The sequence below is a fragment of the Neomonachus schauinslandi genome, chromosome 6 (genome assembly GCF_002201575.2).
Source record: "Neomonachus schauinslandi chromosome 6, ASM220157v2, whole genome shotgun sequence".
Lineage (NCBI taxonomy): Eukaryota > Metazoa > Chordata > Mammalia > Carnivora > Phocidae > Neomonachus > Neomonachus schauinslandi.
In genome coordinates this window covers 139,126,998-139,148,573 of record NC_058408.1, presented here as the reverse complement: position 1 = coordinate 139,148,573, position 21,576 = coordinate 139,126,998, and the positions used below count along the sequence as shown (strand labels likewise).

The 21,576-nt window shown below is 34.8% G+C and overlaps 1 protein-coding gene across 1 annotated transcript in view; it reads right to left on the bottom strand.

The window, feature by feature from the left end:
• ATRNL1 (attractin like 1) overlaps nt 1-21,576 on the bottom strand; it is an 814,868-nt gene that overhangs the window by 742,250 nt on the left and 51,042 nt on the right. Inside the window, exons 6-7 of the mRNA XM_021699729.1 lie at nt 7,263-7,437; nt 2,500-2,587 (exon numbers count right to left, since the gene is read on the bottom strand). Of these exons, the coding sequence (XP_021555404.1) occupies nt 2,500-2,587; nt 7,263-7,437 (263 nt within the window). The remainder of the gene's footprint in view (nt 1-2,499; nt 2,588-7,262; nt 7,438-21,576) is intronic.

The window sequence follows — 21,576 nt, the reverse complement described above, 5'->3', positions numbered from 1 at the left end:
ATTGATTATACAACTCTGCGATTTTATGCAAATCTGCAAAAGATTGTTGCACAACTGTGAATAAATTAAAAGCCATTCCAAATGTACACTCTGGATGAGTGAACTGTATGGTATATCAATTACATCTCAAAAGCTGTTACCAAAAAAATACAATAAATCAAAACACTAAAACTAAAAACCAAAATTAAAAGAAAGAATTTATATACACACAAACATATATACATAGAGAGGTTTTTATTATTTTATCTTTAAAACATGCATCTGCATAGAAAAAAAGAGTTGAAGTTTATTCTTTACATCACTCCTGTATTTTCCAAATTTTCTTAAATAAGCACAGAAAATACGTAAGTTTTTATTTGAAGGGTCTAGTCACAAACCACAAAATACATGAATCTTTGTTGATTCAAAATAAAAACGAGTTAAGTAGTCTATCATTTCAATCATACTATATTCATGAATTACACAAGAGTAACTGAGTACAATGCAATCCCTATCAAAATCTCAATGACATTTCTGGAGAAACAGAAGGAATCTTAAGTGACCCTGAGTAGGCAAAACAAACTTGAAAAACAAGATCAAAGCTGGAAGTCTCGCACTTCATTTCAAAACTTACTATAAAACTACAATAATCGAAATTGTGTCATCCTGGTACTGGTACACAGACACAGATCAAAAGAATAGAGAGCCCAGATGTAAACCCTCACACATATGGTAAAATGATTTTCAACAAGGGCACCAAGACCATTCAATGAGGAAAAGACAGTCTTTTCAACAAATGGTGCTGGGAAAACAAAATAGCTACATGCAAAAAAATGAAAGTGAACACTTACCCTACACCATAAACAAAAAAATTAACTCAAAATGGATTAAAGATCTAAATATCAAAACTAAAACTTTAAAACTCTTAAAAGAAAACATAGGGAAAAATCTTCATAACATTGGATTGGCAATGACTTCTTGGATATGACACCAAAAGCCCACAGAACAAAAGAAACAAATAGATAAACTGGACTATGCCAAAATTAAAAAGTTTTGTGCATCAAAGAACATATCAACAGAGTGAAAAGACAGCCCACAGAATGGGAGAAAATATTTGCAAATCATATCTGATAAGGGGTTAATATCCAGATATATAAAGAACCCTAACAACTCAACAACAAAGAAACAAACAACTTGATTTTTAAAATGGGCGAAATATTTGAATATACGTTTCTTTAGAGGAGGCATACAAATAGCCAATAAGCACCTGAAAAGATGTTCAACATTAAAGAAATGCAAATCAAAACCACAATGAGATACCACTTCACCAAGGTGAATATTATAAAAAACAAAAACAAAAACAAAATAACAAAATAACAAGTGTTGACAAGGATGTGGAAGAATTAGAACCCTGTGCACTGCTGGTGAAAATGTAAAATGGTGTAGCTGCTATGGAAAACAATATGGCAATTCCTCAAAAAATTAAAAACAGAATTATGATGTAGTCCTGCAACTCCTCTTCTAGCTATCTACCCAAAAAATTTAAAGCAGGGACTTAAATAGGTAGTTTCACACCCATGTTCACAACAGCATCATTCACAAGAGTCAAAAAGGTGAAAGCACCCCAAGGGTCTATCAATAGATGAATAGATAAACAGAATGCAATATATCCATACAATGGAATATTATTCAGGTTTAAAAAGGAAGGATATTCTAGCATATACTACATGGATGAACCTTGAGGGCATTATGCTAAGTGAAATAAGCCAGTCAAAAGACAAATACTATATGATTCCACTTATATGAGGTACATGGAGTAGTCAAATTATAGAGACAGAAAGTAGAATGTTGGTTGCCAGTGGCTGGGGAAGGAGATGGGGAGTTACTGTTTAATGGGGTATAGAGTGTCATTTTTGCAAGATGAAAAAAGGTCTGGAAATAATGGTGGTAATGTTTGTACAATTTGAATATACTTAATGTCACTGAAACTACATTTAAAAAGTGGTTAAAATGATAAATTTTATGTTGTGTACTTTACTACAATTTTTTTAAAAGCCTGGGTGGCTCAGTGGGTTAAGTGACTGCCTTCAGCTCGGTCATGATCCCAGGATCCCTGGGATCGAGCCCCACAATGGGTTCCCTGCTCAGAAGGGGAGTCTGCTTCTCCCTCTCCCTCTACCCCTCCCCCTGCTCTCTAGCTCACTCTCTCTCTTTCAAATAAATACATAAAATCTTAAAAAAAAAGTGATTAACCTGATGACTAGGTATAAAGCCATGGTCAAAAATTCAATCTTCATTTCTTCTCATGTTCAATGGAGAATTGTACTAAAATCTATTTTTTTACTAAAATACTATATGAGTTTGTGACATGTCAAGTAATTGTGATCTATGATCTATTCTCATTAAATATTTGAAATAAAACTGAGATTTAGTATTTTTTTTCTCAAAGGTAAACTCCAAAAGCAAACAAACAAACAAACAAAAAAACAATGACTAGAATTTAAAAAGCATGATCCATACCTGATATAAAGCAAGAGAGTGTCCATATCTCTGGAGAGGACCTCTTGATAGACTTCCTACATTCCATATACTGCTTTCCAAATTGTAACTAAAAGCAAAATAAAAGAAAAATACTTTATAAGCTAAGATTCACTTTTGGTTTTTTAATTTGCATATGCTTTCCTCACTTGTATTCAAGTATTCATTAAATTCAAAAACAATTATAACTAATAAACTCATAATTTCATGTACCATATTAGAAATTTTTAATAGACTCATTCAAGACATACCTACTCTAAATTAGAATTCAATCACCTAAATGTGTAATATACATTAACTTGACTAGGCTATTTATTACTGGAATTAATTTGTGCAATTACCTTTAACAATTTCAACCAACTGATTAGCCTAAACAATAAGTGAGTTAGTCTGCATTTTTCATTTTTTTTAAAAGCCAGCTTTTTCTTTTCAAAATAGATGAAAATTCTTTCCATTTTACAACAGCCATTTGCTTTATGCATTTATTTTTATTCTTTTACACAGACTAAGCTTAGCATTATATAAATTAACTAAGTATGCATTTCCTATGCCAAATATAACTCATTCACAGATCACTTTTTGAAATAAAATGAATCTAGTAAGATAGAAGCTTCTGTAAAAATTAAGTACACAAACAATGAATCATCAAACACTACATCAAAAGCTAATGATGTAATGTATGGTGATTAACATAATAAAAAAAATAAAGTACATATTGGATTACAGGATAAAAAAAGAAAATTCATATTTGTTCTAAAAATACATATATGAAAAGAGAAGTCCCAAACTATGAATCTCCAATGCTTATCCAACAGAACTCCACCATCATACTCTACACTCAAAGTTCCTCAATGTGCCAAAACATAAAAAGGGTAACACCCAGCTAAGAATTGGCTAGAACATTGTTTAAGAAGCTCATTATCAATTATTTCCCTCTTCTCTTTCTTCAAGAAAGGTAATGTTGTGGGATCAAGAAAGGAAAGAGAACTCCCTTCACAAAAAAAAAAAAAAAAAAAAAAGAGAGAGAGAAAGAGAAAGAAAGAGCTACCAAAAATTGTCTACAGTATTGTGTTTAAGTTATTTCCTACCTTGGAGTTATAAAATACATGTGTATGACATAAATGAGGAAATACCATCAACCAGAACATAACTTCCACAAAATCATACCTACATCTACCTACCATACCTGCACCCAACACACTGCTTTCCACCAAGTTACCATAAATCAGGGCCCAGCAAACTATTTCTGTAAAGGGCCAGACAGTAAATATTTTAGGCTTTGTGCACCACATTGGTCTCATATATTCTTCTTCGGTTCTTTCCTACAGCCCACTAAAAATGCAAAACCATTCTTAGCATCTAGGTCCTAGGCCCCTACTTGGCAGTTGGTAAGACAGAATAAACTATAGTTGTGTTCCTGGTGCACTAGATCCCACAACATTCTAGCAGTTCTCCCATCTCTTTCCTACATCACCACTTTCTGGTCTTACTAGATTAATTCCCATCGGCATAAAAACATGGTGTTATTTTTCCCCACTTATAAAAAAAAAAAAAAAGAAAAATTTCTCTTGACCTCACTACTACCCCTTCAAGCTATCACCCCATTTCTTTACTACCCTCTTTCTTCCTTGCCCCTCCCTGCACCTCTCCACTCTCTCAACTAACTCCAAACAAGCTTTTAAAAACACTGCTGCAGCAAAACTGTTTTTTGTTAAAATCAACTTCCTCATGCTAAATCCCTGGCCACTTCTCAGTCCTCATTTTCCTTGACCTGGTTAATCATTAGCATTTGACACTGCTAATCAATCCTTCTTCCTCATATACTCTCTTCCCTTACCTTCAAAGACACCACACTCTTGGTTTTCCTACCTCACTGGCCACTCCTTTTCAGCCTCCTCTGCTGGTTTCTCATCTTTTCCCCTGACCTCCTAGTGATATGGTGCCTCAGGCTCAGTTCCTGGTCCTCTTCTCCACCTAGAATTCATTCCCTTGATGATCTCATCCTAACTCAAGCCCTGTTTCTACTCTTCCTCCCAATCCCAGTATATTCTTAACAAAGTAGTGACTCCTTTAAAATTTAAGTCAAAGCATGCTCAAAGATTCCCATGACTGTCAAAAGATCTACAACACCCTACATGATGTCTCTCCACCACTATCCCAACAATTTCATGCTTCCCTCTCATGTATTCCGCGAAAGTCACAGGGCCTTCCTTGCTGCTGCCTGAACTCTCCAAGTAGCTCCCACATTAAGGCTTTTGTCTGGCTCTTTTCCCTGCCTCCAGATAACTGCACTGCCAATGCTTAATCTCCTTTAAGTTTGTTCAGTTATCACCTTTTCCGTGATGCCTACGTTGACCACTACATTTGTAACTCTCCTCTTTGCACTCTGTGATTTGCTTATCCTATCTATCTTGGCATCTATCTCTATATATGTGCATATATATAATTTACTTACGATGTACTTATTTATTATGGTAATTATGCTTTTCTAATTGCCTGTCTTTCCTCACTAACTCCATAAAGATAGGGACATTTATTATGTCCACTGATATATCCCAAGTATCAAGCATACAGTAAATATTCAAAACAGTTTGCTATGCCCATAAATACATGTTAATTCTCACTAATGTCAATATACATGTTCTGCCAAATATTCTAATTTAATACACTAATACAGAACTTTTATATCTTACTGAATAATTTTGTCTTAAAATGTAACATCTGGGGGCACCTGGGTGGCTCAGTCGGATAAGCATCTGCCTTCAGCTCAGGTCATGATCCCGGAGTCCCAGGATCAAGTTCCACACTGGGCTCCCTGCTCAGCAGGGAGTCTGCTTCTCCCTCTGCCCCTCCCCTTGATTGTGCTCTCTCTCTCTCTCTCTCTCAAATAAATAAAATCTTTCTTAAAGACGCAGAAGATTTAAAAAATGTAACATCTACACCTCAATTAAATTCTATAGAAGATAAACTGACTAATGACTGACATCACTTCTAAAAACTAGTAAATATCCTTACCTACCTACAATTGAACTACATTCAGAATAATAAAAAAAACTCTCTAACCTGTGAAAACAGCAACCAGGTTACTTCTAATCTGACATCTCGAGGCTTACTACAAAACTAAACACTATAAGCAAAAGAACCAGGTTGCAGACAAAAGTTAAACTGAGTCAAATGAGAAATATATAAGTTTAAGAGAGTATCAAGATATTCACCACTTAATTTTAAATATGCAATTAAACTTATACAGAACACAAATTTTTTAAATTCCCATGTTTCCCTGACACTATACTCCGTCTTCACAACTCTACTTTGCAAATACCACAATTTAATTCAAAGTTTTACTTTATTTTCATAGACTTTTCATTAATCATAGTAAATTTGCTTTTTTTTAAATTTTATTATGTTATGTTAATCACCATACATTACATCATTAGTTTCTGATGTAGTGTTCCATGATTCATTGTTTGCATATAACACCCAGTGCTCCATGCAGAACGTGCCCTCTTTAATACCCATCACCAGGCTAACCCATCCCCCTACCCCCCTCACCTCTGTCTGAGAGTTCTAGAGGTAAATTTCCCTCTTGTTTCCACATTTAAATCTTATTATTTCTTCAGGTTCTTTTTATATCATAAAAACTCATTTAATCCCACCAACTCTCCTTCAATTCTTTCTAGAATATTTTATCCTTCATATATTATGATGCATAATTCTAATTCTTCACTTAAATATTTACCTATAACTCTTCCTTTTCTTCCTCTCCAGAATTTATTTTAGACTTTAATTCCAATCATATTCAATCATAGTTTTAAAGCAATCTCCTCTTAAACACAGACTTTTTTATATTCTCCAAATTAACAAGGTTAATATTTTCAGTTGCAGATAAAATATAGGATGCTCAGTTAAATCTGAATTTCAGATAAGCAACCAACAAATTTTTAGTGTATGTATGACCCATGCAATATTTGGGAGAAAAGCAAAAATACATATTTAAAAAATTATATGTATATTGCATTTTGCAAGGAGCCTACATGCAATATACACAATGTTACAATGAATACTAACAAGGTCAGTTCTGATTGGTTGAGCCCGAGTTATACCAGTTATATTATATTGAAAACAACACTGATAATCAAATTACTCTTCCTAGTTCCTCTTTTATTCTGTTAATAGATGGTTGATAAAATACAATCAGCAGCTGAAAAAAAGTCAGATAAAGCTGCCACCCATGTGATTTCTCTATCATCCAATCATGCAGAGGATAATCTCTATTGTGCCAACGTCAAATGAATGATTTATTTTATAATATTGGCCTGTGTTCCCAAAAGCTTGTAAAGTAAAAGCTCAGGTAAATTAAAACTTATGAAACAAACTGAAAGTATTTTTATATAAGCAATTACACTTCATCCTAAAAAAATAAAAGGTGGCAGGATTTTTAATGTCTAATACAGGCATGGCCCCCTACTTTTTTGAAGTTAATATTTTCATACTAAGAATTTCCAAAACGCATTCTCTAGAAAGGTAATAAAATTTCTACAAACCAAACCTAGACACATAATGACAAAAAATTAACTATGGATATACTGAGTTCATATATTCTCAAATCAGTCCCATGTAGTAAGTAGATACTATCACTGATATAACCATTTATAAATTTGGACAGCAATAAAATAAGACATTTAATATAGTCTTATTACCAAAATAATCCAATAGATTATGAACATTTGAAAAAAAAAACTTACTTCAGGACCATTTGGAAAGAACTGTAGTTAAAAGTATATCCACCAATCACCCACATAAATTTCCCATGTAAAACTGCTTTATGGGAAGCCCGACCTACAGAAGGACTGAAGGGTTTAACATTTGGCAGAATCCAGTAAGACTCAGTAGAAGGAACATTCAAAGAACAATCAGGACCTATTAAAAAAAAATCAAACACAATGCATTAAACAAAGACCTTATTTTAGAAATAGAATATATGGATTAAGAGAATTTAAGAATTCAATGCTCATGATATTAATAAATGCAATATACATAACAAATGGTCTGAAATATAACTTACAGGAAAAATTCTAAGAGCAAATATAATGCCTACAGGGGGAAAAATTCATATACCCAATCAGACATAAATACCACAGCCTGAAAGAATCATTTAAATAATATAATATTTCATATTTACTTTAGTATGCTACTAGAATGCTACTAGAATATTAGACTGCAAATCAATGTACTCAAATCCTGGTTTGGCCACTGATAACAAGTGGGACCTTGGGCAAGTATGTTTACCTCTCCTGTCATCAATCCTTCATCTATAAAACAGAAATAATAATCGATACCCTAAAGGTTATTATAATTTTTTAAAAGACAGTGGAAATGAAAGCATTTATAAACTATTAAACAAATATAAAAATAAAAATTATATTTTTCTTAGTATCATTATTATTAACAAAAACCAAAATTGGCATTAATAGGGAGGCTTATTATCCTTAAACAGAAAAAATTATTATGCATAATAAAATAAAAAGTATTAATAAGTGCAGGATAACTTTAATAACTTTAAGTTAAAAACACTGCCTTGGGGCACCTGGGTGGCTCAGTCATTAAACATCTGCCTTCGGCTCAGGTCATGGACCCAGGGTCCTGGGATCGAGCCCCACATCAGGCTTCCTGCTCAGTGGGAAGCCTGCTTCTCCCTCTCCCACTCCCTCTGCTTGTGTTCTCTCTCTTGCTGTGTATCTCTCTGTCAAATAAATAAATGAAATCTTTAAAAATAAAAATAAAAATAAAATAAAAAAATTTAAAAAATTAAAATACTGCCTTTACCCACCCATCATTCATGTTGCTCATGAGACTTGGTTTCCTCACCTGCAAAATGTAGGAGACTAGCCTAGATCAGGTTTCTCAAACTTAACTAATTGAAGGAATGCTCCTAAAGGAAATATATTTTCACAAAACTTAAGGTTCATAAATTATTTTAATTCTGAGGAAACTAAAATACACCCAAACAAAACTAGATATAAATTCCTTATGTTTGAAGTTCTTTTATAAATATAAAATGAACAAAAATTTATAAATTGTATATGAACAAACTTATAAAACCAATAAAATTAATGTTTACTTAATATAATGGTGACATTCTTTTCCTCAAAGTAAATCATTGGTCCCAAGTTGAAAATGTTATTACTATAGTACCCTTTTAACATAACTTTAGCATACCTGTATTATCTTGACATAATTCTCCCATCATTTTTCTCTCCTTTACCTTTAATAAATATTTTAAATTCATAATATATGCCATATTATCATTTGAACTTCACTTGTCACAAAAGCATCAGAACACCTCAGTAATACTCTTTTTAGCCTATAATAAGCGATATTACTTGGTCCCAAATTGATAGTCAACAGGAATGCTGACATTGTAATCAAGTGACATTTGACTCAATTATGAGATCACTCGGCTTAAATTTGTTAATATCAAAAAGTTTTACCTTAGGGGGAAAGCTCTCGGTTCTTCCCCATTGAGAATGATATTCGCTGTGGGTTTTTCATAGATGGCTTTTATGATATTGAGGTATGTACCCTCTATCCCTATACTCTGAAGAGTTTTGATCAAGAAAGGATACTATCCTTTGTCAAATGCTTTTTCTGCATTTATTGAGAGGATCATATGGTTCTTGTTCTTTCTTTCTTTTTCTTTTTTTAATTTTATTATGTTATGTTAATCACCATACATTACATCATTAGTTTCTGATGTAGTGTTCCATGATTCATTGTTTGCATATAACACCCAGTGCTCCATGCAGTACGTGCCCTCTTTAATACCCATCACCAGGCTAACCCATCCCCCCACCCCTCTCCCCTCTAGAACCCTCAGTTTGTTTCTCAGAGTCCATAGTCTCTCATGGTTCATCTCCCCCTCCGATTTCCCCCCCTTCATTTTTCCCTTCTTACTATCTTCTTTTTTTTTTTTTAACATATAATGTATTATTTGTTTCAGAGGTACAGGTCTGTGATTCAACAGTCTTACACAATTCACAGCGCTCACCATAGCACATACTCTTCCCAATGTCTTTCACCCAGCCACCACATCCCTCCCACCCCCCCACCACTCGAGCAACCCTCAGTTTGTTTCCTGAGATTAAGAATTCAGGAACATGGCAGGGATGTCCACTATCACCACTGCTATTCAACACAGTACTAGAAGTCCTAGCCACAGCAATCAGACAACAAAAAGAAATAAAAGGCATCTAAATCGGCAAAGAAGAAGTCAAACTCTCACTCTTTGCAGATGATATGATACTTTACGTGGAAAACCCAAAAAACTCCACCCCAAAACTGCTAGAACTCATACAGGAATTCAGTAAAGTGGCAGGATATAAAATCAATGCACAGAAATCAGTTGTATTCCCATACACCAACAACAAGACAGAAGAAAGAGAAATTAAGGAGTCGATCCCATTTACAATTACACCCAAAACCATAAGATACCTAGGAATAAATCTAACCAAAGAGGCAAAGAATCTGTACTCAGAAAACTATAAAATATTCATGAAAGAAATTGAGGAAGACACAAAGAAATGGAAAAACGTTCCATGCTCATGGATTGGAAGAACAAATATTGTGAAGATGTCAATGCTACCTAGAGCAATCTACACATTCAATGCAATCCCCATCAAAATACCATCCACTTTTTTCAAAGAAATGGAACAAATAATCCTAAAATTTGTATGGAACCAGAAAAGACCCCGAATAGCCAGAGGAATGTTGAAAAAGAGAAGCTAAGCTGGCGGCATCACAATTCCAGACTTCAAGCTCTATTACAAAGCTGTAGTCATCAAGACAGTATGGTACTGGCACAAAAACAGGCACATAGATCAATGGAACAGAATAGAGAGCCCAGAAATGGACCCTCCCTCTATGGTCAACTAATCTTTGATAAAGCAGGAAAGAATGTCCAATGCAAAGAAGACAGTCTCTTCAACAAATGGTGTTGGGAAAATTGGACAGCCACATGCAGAAGAATGAAACTGGACCATTTCCTTATACCACACACAAAAATAGACTCAAAATGGTTGAAAGACCTAAATGTGACACAGGAGTCCATCAAAATCCTAAAGGAGAACTCAGGCAGCAACCTCTTCGACCTCAGCCACAGCAACTTCTTCCTAGACACATCGCCAAAGGCAAGGGAAGCAAGGGCAAAAATGAACTATTGGGACTTCATCAAGATAAGCTTTTGCACAGCAAAAGAAAAGTCAACAAAACCAAAAGACAACAGAATGAGAGAAGATATTTGCAAATGACATATCAGATAAAGGGCTAGTATCCAAAATCTAAAAGAACTTATCAAACCCAACACCCAAAGAACAAATAATCCAATCAAGAAACGGGCAGAAGACACGAACAGACATTTTTCCGAAGAAGACATCCAAATGGCCAACAGACACATAAAAAAATGCTCAACATCGCTCAGCATCAGGGAAATCCAAATCAAAACCTCAATGAGATACCACCTCATACCAGTCAGAATGGCTAAAATTAACAAGTCAGGAAATGACAGATGTTGGTGGGAATGCAAGCTGGTACAGCCACTCTGCAAAACAGTATGGAGGTTCTTCAAAAAGTTGAAAATAGAGCTACCGTACCATCCAGCAATTGCACTACTGGGTATTTACCCCAAAGATACAAATGTAGGGATCCGAAGGGGTATGTGCACCCCGATGTTTATAGCAGCAATGTCCACAATAGCCAAACTACGGAAAGAGCCAAGATGTCCATCGACAGATGAATAGATAAAGAAGATGTGGTATATATATACAATGGAATATTATGCCGCCGTCAAAAGGAATGAGATCTTGCCATTTGCAACGACGTGGATGGAACTGGAAGGTATTATGCTGAGCGAAATAAGTCAATCAGAGAAAGACATGTATCATATGACCTCACTGATACGAGGAATTCTTAATCTCAGGAAACAAACTGAGGGTTGCTAGAGTGGGGGGTGGGGTGGGAGGGATGGGGTGACTGGGTGATAGACACTGGGGAGGGTATGTGCTATGGTAAGCGCTGTGAATTGTGCAAGACTGTTGAATCTCAGATCTGTACCTCTGAAACAAATAATACATTATATGTTAAAAAAAAAAAAGATAGTAGGAAGGGAAAAATGAAGGGGGGAAATCAGAGGGGGAGACGAACCATGAGAGACGATGGACTCTGAGAAACAAACTGAGGGTTCTAGAGGGGAGAGGGGTGGGAGGATGGGTTAGCCTGGTGATGGGTATTAAAGAAGGCACGTATTGAATGGAGCACTGGGTGTTATACGCAAACAATGAATCATGGAACACTACATCAAAAACTAATGATGTAATGTATGGTGATTAACATAACATAATTAAAATTAAAGAATGTCTTTTTAAAAAAAAAAAGTTTTAGATTATCTTGAATCACAAAATTTGAAAACTTCCAAACAGAACCCGATGTGAGAAACATTAACCTATACAGTTTCCATTTATTTATTTGTTCACTCACCCATGCATTCATTTATTTATCTTCAAAGTCCTTTTCAATGCTTACATGCTATGAGTGTATTTTTCAGGTACAAACTAGGTAGCATTCTAGATTATTTCTTTGATAATGACATAATCTTTAAATCAGATACAGAAAATGTTACTATTTCTGAGTGAAAAGACTCTGAAAACTTTTCCTTGATAACTGAAGAAATTTAAACATACTGTTGTCAAAAAAATTTTTTTAATTCCAATTCTAAATCACTTAGAATTCATTTAATTCAGGTTGGCAAACAACAACCCATGAGCAAACTCCAGCCCACTATCTGTTTTTGTAAATAAAATTTTATTAGAACACAGCATGCTCATTCATTTAAGTATCACCTCTGACTGCTTTTATACTAGTAGAGTTGAATACTTGCAACATAGATCATATGGCCTGCAAAGTTCACCAATTTCTAATTAAACTGAAGAGAAATGAGATCATATGGATGTTATATATAAGTAATATATCCATTGGTATGAATGTTTGTATCTTGTTTTCTTAAAAAGGAAATGTAGATTTATTTTAAATCATGTGAGTCAGGAATAATAAAGCAAATAGGGTAAAATGTTAACAACAGGTGAAGCTGGGTAAAGGGCACTTGGATATTCTTTGCACTATTCTTATTCTTGCAACTTTTCCATAAATTTAAAACTTTCTAAATAAAAACTTAAAAACAGTCTAAGGCACAGGGTTGGGAGCAGTCAAGTAATACCCAGCTATTATTGAGCAGGTTTGTGGTAGGCTAAATAATGCCCTCCCACCCCAAGAAATCTAGGTCCTAAATACTGGAACCTGTGTAATGTTACTTTATCTGGCAAAAGGAACTTTGAAGGTTTTTTTTAATTATGTTATGTTAATCACCCTACATTACATCATTAGTTTTTGATGTGGTGTTCCATGATTCATTGTTTGTGTATAACACCCAGTGCTCCATTATATACAAATAATATATACATTTATATATATAAATAATATATATATTATATAATACCTGGGTATTACTCGACAAAGAGCTTCATAGAGAATTAACAGCATGTAAAACTCTTGAGAGTCAGAACTATATTTAAAGCAGTAATATGTTTATGAAATCTGTTCTTTTGCTAAAGCAAAGTATCTCAGAGCAGGTCTGTGGTAGGCTAAATAATGCTCTCCCACCCCAAGAAATCTAGGTCCTAATCACTGGAACCTGTGTAATGTTACCTTATCTGGCAAAAGGAACTTTGAAGGTATGACTAAATTAGGAATCGAGCTGGGAAGTTTATCCTGGATTATCCAGGCAGGCTGTAAATACAATTACAAGTGTCCTTACAAGAGAGGGAGATCTGATTACAGAAGAAGAAAGCTATATGACCACTGAAGTTAGCTGTGCTGTAAGCTTTGAAGATGGAGGAAGGGAAAAGTCCTAGGAACTGCAGCTCTAGGAGCTGGAAGTCAAGGATACAGATATTTTCCTAGAGCCTCCAGAAGGAGTGTGACCCTGCAAGCCCTGAGATTTTAGCCCAGTGAAACAGACTTCCCACTTCTTATCTCAGAATGGAAAAAGATTAATAAATGTGTATTGTTTTAAGACATCAAGAAACTAACACTTATAACTACATTTATTAATTTATTTACATATTGTTATTAATACAGAAAAACAGGATTCTAGAGGCTTTTTAAATTTTATTCAGTAATCTAAAATACCTGATTTTCTACACAAAACAGCAATCAAAATTCTTCTTATCTTTGTTGCTACTGTATCTTATACTAACCTCTAGAATTATTAGAAGGAATGGTCTATAGCCAAACTCTATAGATTGTCTTTATTTTGTTCTAAATGAGTAAGTTTATAAATAGAATGAGATTTATGAATATGGCTTAAAAGTTTAAGGAAAATTAGATATCTTAATTTGTAGCTTTCTGCATTCTATAACTAAAATGATTAAAAATGTCATTTTATAGGGTGCCCAGGTGGCTCAGTCAGTTAAGCATCTGACTTATGCTCAGGTCATGATCTTGGGTCCTGGGATCCAGTCCCACATCAGATTCCCTGCTCAGTGGGGAGTCTACTTATCTCTCTCCCCCTGCTCATTCTCTCTCTCTCAAATAAATAAATGAAATCTTTAAAAAATGTAATTTCATAAACTGAATATTAATTTAAAACACAACTATAAAGAACATACTATACACAGAGGCTTCATCATCCATTAAAAATCTAATATTGATATCTACATTCAAGGCCCTCCAAGACTCCCTTTTTATTTTTTTTTTTTGAGGGTGGGGGAGGGGAAGAGGAAGAGAGAGAAAATTAAACAGGCTGCACTCTGGGCAGGACTCAATCTCATGACCCTGAGATCATGACCTGAGCTGAAATCAAGAGTCAGATCCTTAACTAACGGAGTCACCTAGGCACCCGAAGATTCCCTTTTTATAAAAGTATATCGATGAAAAATCCTCTATCTACCATTTCCATTCCCCTTACACAACATCTCTGCATTAACTCTCCCTGCATAACATCTCTCAATCAATATGGGAAACTCCTCAAGGTATGCAGACCTCAGCTGTCTTGAAAAGGATGTAATAAACTAATTCACATTACTGTGGGTATTTCATAAAGATTTAATATGCTTCCTTTTCCACAGGTTATGTGTCATTTAATAATCCAAAGAGCATAAATGAATTTCTAATGCTGTAACTTTAGGCACTAGTAAAGGCTGCTGAGAGATTTTTGAGGGAAAAAGGCTATTCTACAATCACAGAGAGTAGAATTATACTCTGATCCCTCCCAAATGTGTATCTCCAGCCCCACAATCCCTCTTGAATTCCAGATTCAAAGACAAACTACCTACATGACATCTCCACTTGGATGTCTAATAATCATCTCAAACTTAACATGTCCAAAACTAAAATCTTAACTCTTCCCTTTCAAATCTGCTCCCTCACCAGTGTTTACCATCTCAGTAAATGGCACTTCCATTCACTTCACTGCTCACGGCACAGACCATGGGGCTATTCCTGAGTTCTATCTCTCCCCCACACTCCATAACCAATCCATCAACAAATCCTGGACAGACATTTATTAGGTATGCAGGCATACAGCCTTTCTGATTATTAAAATATGGAAAGGTTTCCATGTAAGTAGGTGCTGCCTCAAGTACCTGGCCTTCCCTCCCAGTTCCCCTGGCCCCTTCCTGAGATAATCCAAACCTCTCCAGTCAACAACTAAAGGCGTGATGCCTGGCACAGCACGGCCCACCCAGGATCTTGCTCCAGTCCTAAGGCCAGCATCCACTTTGACTGGCTGGAGTCTGAGTGTCTGCACCTTACCAGTTATAAACATCTTTTAATTTGGTCACTTTCTATTAGACACCAACCACCAATTCCTTCCTTTACAACCACCACCCTAGTCCAAGCCACCATGCACTCACCTGGACTATCTGGAAAAACAGTCTCCAAACTGGTTTCCTTATTTCCATTCTGGTTCCCTTCTCATCACATTCAACTCTCCACAACGCAACCAGAGTGATTAAAAATATAAATTCACTCCTATCATTCTCCTACTCAAAATCTTTCAATGGTTTCCCATCACACTTCAAACAAAATGAAAAATTCCTAACATGGCATACAACCCCTATATGAGTGGCCTCACTATATACTTAATGAATGAATGGAAATAACCTTAGAGCTATAAAAGATTAAAAGTATGAGCTGTGAAGTAAGCCTAGCTTTCCGACTTATTAGATATGAAACCTTGGACAAGTTACTTCTTCAAGCTTCAGATTATCCCTAGAAGAGCATAGGATTCTGAGAAGATAAAATGAAATTATACTTAATAATCAATAGTAAAACAAAAGCTCCCTTATAGTAATCCTATTCTTATTATTAAGTCAATCCCCTCATTTCATATATAAGAAAACTAAGTATACTTGAGGCAATCTATGTTAATAAAGCCTAGTGTCATGAGATATTACAAATATACATGTCAAAGAAAAAAGGAAAATTACAAGTAAAAAATTTCTATAATCCCAGGGGCACCTGGATGACTCACTCGGTTAGGCATCCGACTCTTGATTTTGGCTCAGACCATGATCTAAGGTCATGAAATCAGGGTCTCAAGATTAGCCCTGCATCAGGCTCCACCCCGGGCAGGGAGTCTGCTTGAGATTCTCCCTCTGCCCTCCCCACCTCAACCCCACTCTCTCTCCAAAAAAAAGTTCCTCTAATCGCAGGGAAATCAAATTGAGAAAAAACTGCAAAGATAAAACCTAGAAGAAAGAAAGAACTGCAAACTTTTTTAAGTTCTTCCAAAGTAATTCCAGACTACTAAACTACATTTCTTCCTTTCCAAAGTATTCTAATTATTTTGCACTGGAAAACTTTTTCTAAAGGAACCTATCCCTGATTTTATAATGGAAATCAATATTAAAAAATATATTTGTTTTACACAAATAAAATTTATAAAATAACTTTGCTTCCATATAAAGAAAGATAAAAATTTAAAGTCTTCAAATGGGTGAAACAGAAATTCCCCAAAGGTCCCAAAATTATGAATAGATTTATATACAAATTTTCCATGTTACTAGAAAACCTGTAATTGCTATGTACAAAGATGGAGAAAGGAAAACCCAGCAGTAAAATCTGATCTCCCCCAACAATGAGGGACATGAATTGTTCCTTACTGATTAATAACTTAACAGCAGGCTTTAATTTCTAAAAACAAGAACTACCTCTGATACTCTGATACTCTCTGTATCATTTAAAGCAAGAAAAGAAACCAAAAAGTTATCCAGTCAAGTAAGCGATTTCCAGGGGAAAAATTAATCTTTCTCTAGAATTTTGGACTTCCTGATATAGTTTTAGCTCATACTTTTAATTCATATTTAATCTAAGTCATCATGAAAAAAGTATTTTACTACTAATGTGGTATAGATTTAAAGGGCCAAATTATATTTATTTTCTTTTTTCAGTTCTCAATTAAAAACACTAAATAAATGCTAACTTTGAACTGTACCAAATGCAGACTGTTAAGCCAAATTTCTGTCAATATCCCTATATTGTAAATATCATTTTTGGTATTTTAATTAAATCTAATAACAGAAATATATAACACATACACACACACACTATATGCCTTCTAATAGTATCTCTGGTATAGTGTATCAGCTAGATTTCTTTGGTTGTAAGCCACAGAAACTAATTTTGGCTACCTTAAGGAAAAAATGGGAATTATTGGGGAAATTCAGAGAATTTCAAAATGAGGCTAAAAAATCAAGTTTAGAATAGGCAGGTATCTGGATTTATCATCCCATCAAGACTACTCTCACTAAGTGAAAGTCAATTTCCCAAAAAGAAGTTGGATTGCTAACAGAAAAGGGGGAAATATGCTGAGAAGGGAGATTTTAAGAGAGGTGTATGTGACTTATTGTAATCATTCCAGAAATAATTTTATGACTTAGTATGTATACTGAATCCGAAGTTCTCCAAATAAAAGGCAAAACAAGGTACAAGAGTATAAGAGTCATCTTCTAACATCATTGAAAAATCTGATTTTGTTTCAGTATCCAAAGTATTCTAAACATTTTCTAGGCCCATTAAACTCCAAAGGCCAGGCATGAATTTTAGTGTGTTTTAAATGTTCACAGCTGTGCTTGCTTTGGCAGCACATATACTAAAATTAAATGTTCACAGCTGTTTTGGCAATATTTTAATTTTATAGAGCAATGAATTGTGTGAGTGGTAATCATTACACTGTTCTGTTCCAAGAATACTTGGTTCTCTCAGTTTAGGTCAATGATGCAATTATAATATAGAAAGGAACTGTCCTTTTAGCAAAGAACAGTGTTTTCCAATGTATTATTTTGAGTCATGGGAGGTTTAAAACAAAGCTTTATGGACTTTGGTTCTGATTAGTTGAAAATGATAGATACAGAGTTAGCTAGGATTGAGAGCGGGATTTGTTTATTCTACTTATCTAAGTCAGAGACACTAATATAAGTGCTTGTAAATATTTCAACATCAGGTAAGCTTCTATAAGGAAGGAACTTATATGTCTAGCACAATATCCCGTGAATTGTGTTGTGACTCACAGCTCAGTCTGTTCTATTTTCTCTCTACACTCACTTTCCTGGTGATCTCATCTGATTTCATGGCTTTAAGTGCCATCAATAGTTTCCAATTTAATATTTTTAAGGCCCAAATTTATAGCTACAGTACAGATCTCCTCCACTAAGCCCCAACTGTCTCTTCAACATCTCCTCCTAGATGTCTAAAAGACATCTCAAACTTCACATACCAAAATCAAACTAATTTTCCTCCTAAACTCTTCTTCTTATCAGTTGATAACAACTCCATCTTACTCTGTGGTCTAAAAATATCTTAAAGTCATTTTGACTCTTTTCTTTATCTCACCCCCTTCCATATCCGATGCATCAGCAAATCTTACTAACCCTGCTTAAAAGTTCCATTTATCACTCAAGCCATTCTTTTCCCCTCCACTGCCTGCCCACACTCTATCACCTCTCATCTGGATTAAAATTATAGCAGTAACCTCTTCACTGGTACTATGCTTCCAGTCTTCTCAATTAGAAGCCAAAAGGAACCTTAAAACTAAGTCAGATTATATCAATCTTCTCAAAATTTTTCAATGGCTCCCCATTTCACTTAGGGTAAAAGTCAAAAATCCTTACAATGGTCCCCAATGCTAAGGCTTAGCTGATCTGGCTCCATTCTTCACATACCTCCACTGCTCCAACAACCCCTTAACCCCATATCCTCAATCCTCTCCCCTGTTCTGTAACTTCTCTGAGCTCATAACTGACTAATCTCCCATCAGTAATTCAATTCCAGGCACACTGGCCTTTTGGCTGGTCCTCAAACACAACGGGCATGTTTCTACCTTAGGGCCTTTGTACTGACTGTTCCAACTGCCTGAAATATTCTTCCCCTAAGTTACTATATAGCTAATTCCCTCATTTGTACCAAGTCCTTGCACAAATGTCACCTTCTCAATAAGGCCTAAGCTGACCACTCTATTTTAAATTGTAACTCCCATCCCCAGATCTATCCGTCTTTCCCAGCTCTATTTTTCCATAGCACTTATCCCTTTCTAATATACTATACTTATAACATGTATATTATGTTTATTGTCTATGACCTGTCTCTCCCAGCTTGAATGTAAGTAAGCTACACAAGGATCCTTGACTTCTTCGTTCCATGATGTATCCGAAAGGCATAGAATAGTGACTAGCACTTGGTAGATGCTCAAATGAATGAATTAGTTAATAAATCTTGTTATATTTATGTATGTGTGTGTATATATATATATACATTTTCAATGCTACCTTTAAACAGTCAATTATTCAAGTAGGTTAAGAATAAAAACTTAATTTTATTGACTTGCAAAAAGTCAGATCTGCTGATTTTACTAGCGGGAAGGATGAACTAAAAGAAAAGAATTCAATTTAGTATATTACCTGTCATTATAGTTAGATAGAGAAAATGTAATCTATCCAGTGAATTTCTTCAAGGTGCAACCTACACTCTGATGTGCAGTTACACACTAAAGTAACTAAGCACGTCCTAGTATGTTATATGACTAACCCAGGAAAAAAAACACACTTCAGGATAAAATATTCATGAGTTTAAATTAAAACATTTTAGGGGCGCCTGGGTGGCTCAGTCGTTAAGCGTCTGCCTTCGGCTCAGGTCATGATCCCAGGGTCCTGGGATCAAGCCCCGCATCGGGCTCCCTGCTCAGCGGGAAGCCTGCTTCTCCCTCTCCTGCTCCCGCTGCTTGTGTTCCCTATCTCGCTGTATCTCTCTCTGTCAAATAAATAAAATCTTTAACAAACAAACAAAAAAATTAAAACATTTTATATTTTTCTAAAACAAACAAAATTATCAAGTTTTTACAACTTGAATGAAGTCATAGAGGTTAAGTGTATGTTCTGGTAGTCAATACTGCCACCTACTGGCAAATGTTAAAATCTAAAACCAAAGGATTGCAATAACTACAAAACAAAGAATCCAAGAACCACATGCTCAAATTCAGTTGTTTTTCTCAATATTTAAAATTATTTTTTATAAATTAAGTATATAACATAACTTACTATAGTACTCATCTTCCAAAACATATATACTTGAATGTCTATATATCATTAAACCAGCAAACTAATACACGTCTAATTCATTTATTCAACTCCAGAAACCAATACTGCACTGTATGTTAACTAAGTAAAATTTAAATTAAAGATAATAATAATAATAATCCATTCAGCAACAACAGAAAACTTGAATGCCTACTACATGTCAAGCACTATAATATGTACTGGGGACACAAAGATGATCAAAACATAATCATTCTTCACTTCATGAAGCTTATACTCCAATAGGAAAGAAAATTAAAAATCACACATACATAAATGTGATAAATGCTATAAATTAAAAAGGTAAGGTCCTATAAAAGCATAAAACAAGAGGATCTGACCTGGTCTTAGAATATTAATGGGGTAAGGTATTCCAGGATTCTTATTCAGAAATAAGAAAGGCCGTGAAATAGTAAGGGACAAAGAGGCATGAAAGAAACTGAAATAAGTTCAAATAAAGTATGAGTTTAAATAAAGAATCAGAGGCACTATATAAAACTATCAAATTCTCTGATTTATATATTTAGATATTATCTTTTAATCAATAATTTAAAGGCTTAAAACAACAAACTCCAATCCTTGAGAATCATGTCTGAACTGAACTGAAATACTGAAAACATAAAGAATATCTTGAAGACATTTAAAAGGATTAAACAATAGGATTAGGCAGAACATTCTGGAATAGGAAAGGAACATCACAGGAACAATTTTTAAATGGTTAAGTAATGGTCTTGTATATAAAGACGGTGACTTAGTTTTCATCTCTATAAAATAGGGGAAAAAGTCTTGTGTAATGGATTAAGAAAAAAAATCAGACACTAAAACCTACGGGTTTATTTTTTTAACCTGTCTACTCCCACCATCTATTCCACATTGCAAAGTTTTTCTGAGTAGACATAAGAGAACTACTTAGCCCATTCTTTGTCCATTAAAGCAACAATCTATATTTTTAAATATTTTATTGGGATTTTATATTTGTTTGAGAGACTCCAATTATTTCAACCCCCTTCCTGTTTGGGAAAATCTCTCTTGTGTGAATTCTGTTCAGAAACAGGATCCCTTCCCACTACATAAATCAGAAAAGTTAAATTATTTATATATCTCTAGGCGGCAAGGTATGAGTAAGACCTCAGCCAAACAGATGCTACTAAGCAGGACTTTGAATCCTCACAAGTGATACAAAGATGTAGGAATCATTCAGAATTCTTTCCAGCCATGCCTGAAGCATGTAGTATGCACAGTATGGATGCCAGTGTGCGATCCCAGCGTCCAGTGGGGTGACATGAATATCCTAATCAAACACTCCTGTGGCTTTCAGGTAGCTGTGAACCTACTCACCTATCTTTCTGTTGTACCTGACCCTTTCCAACCAAGGTTCTCC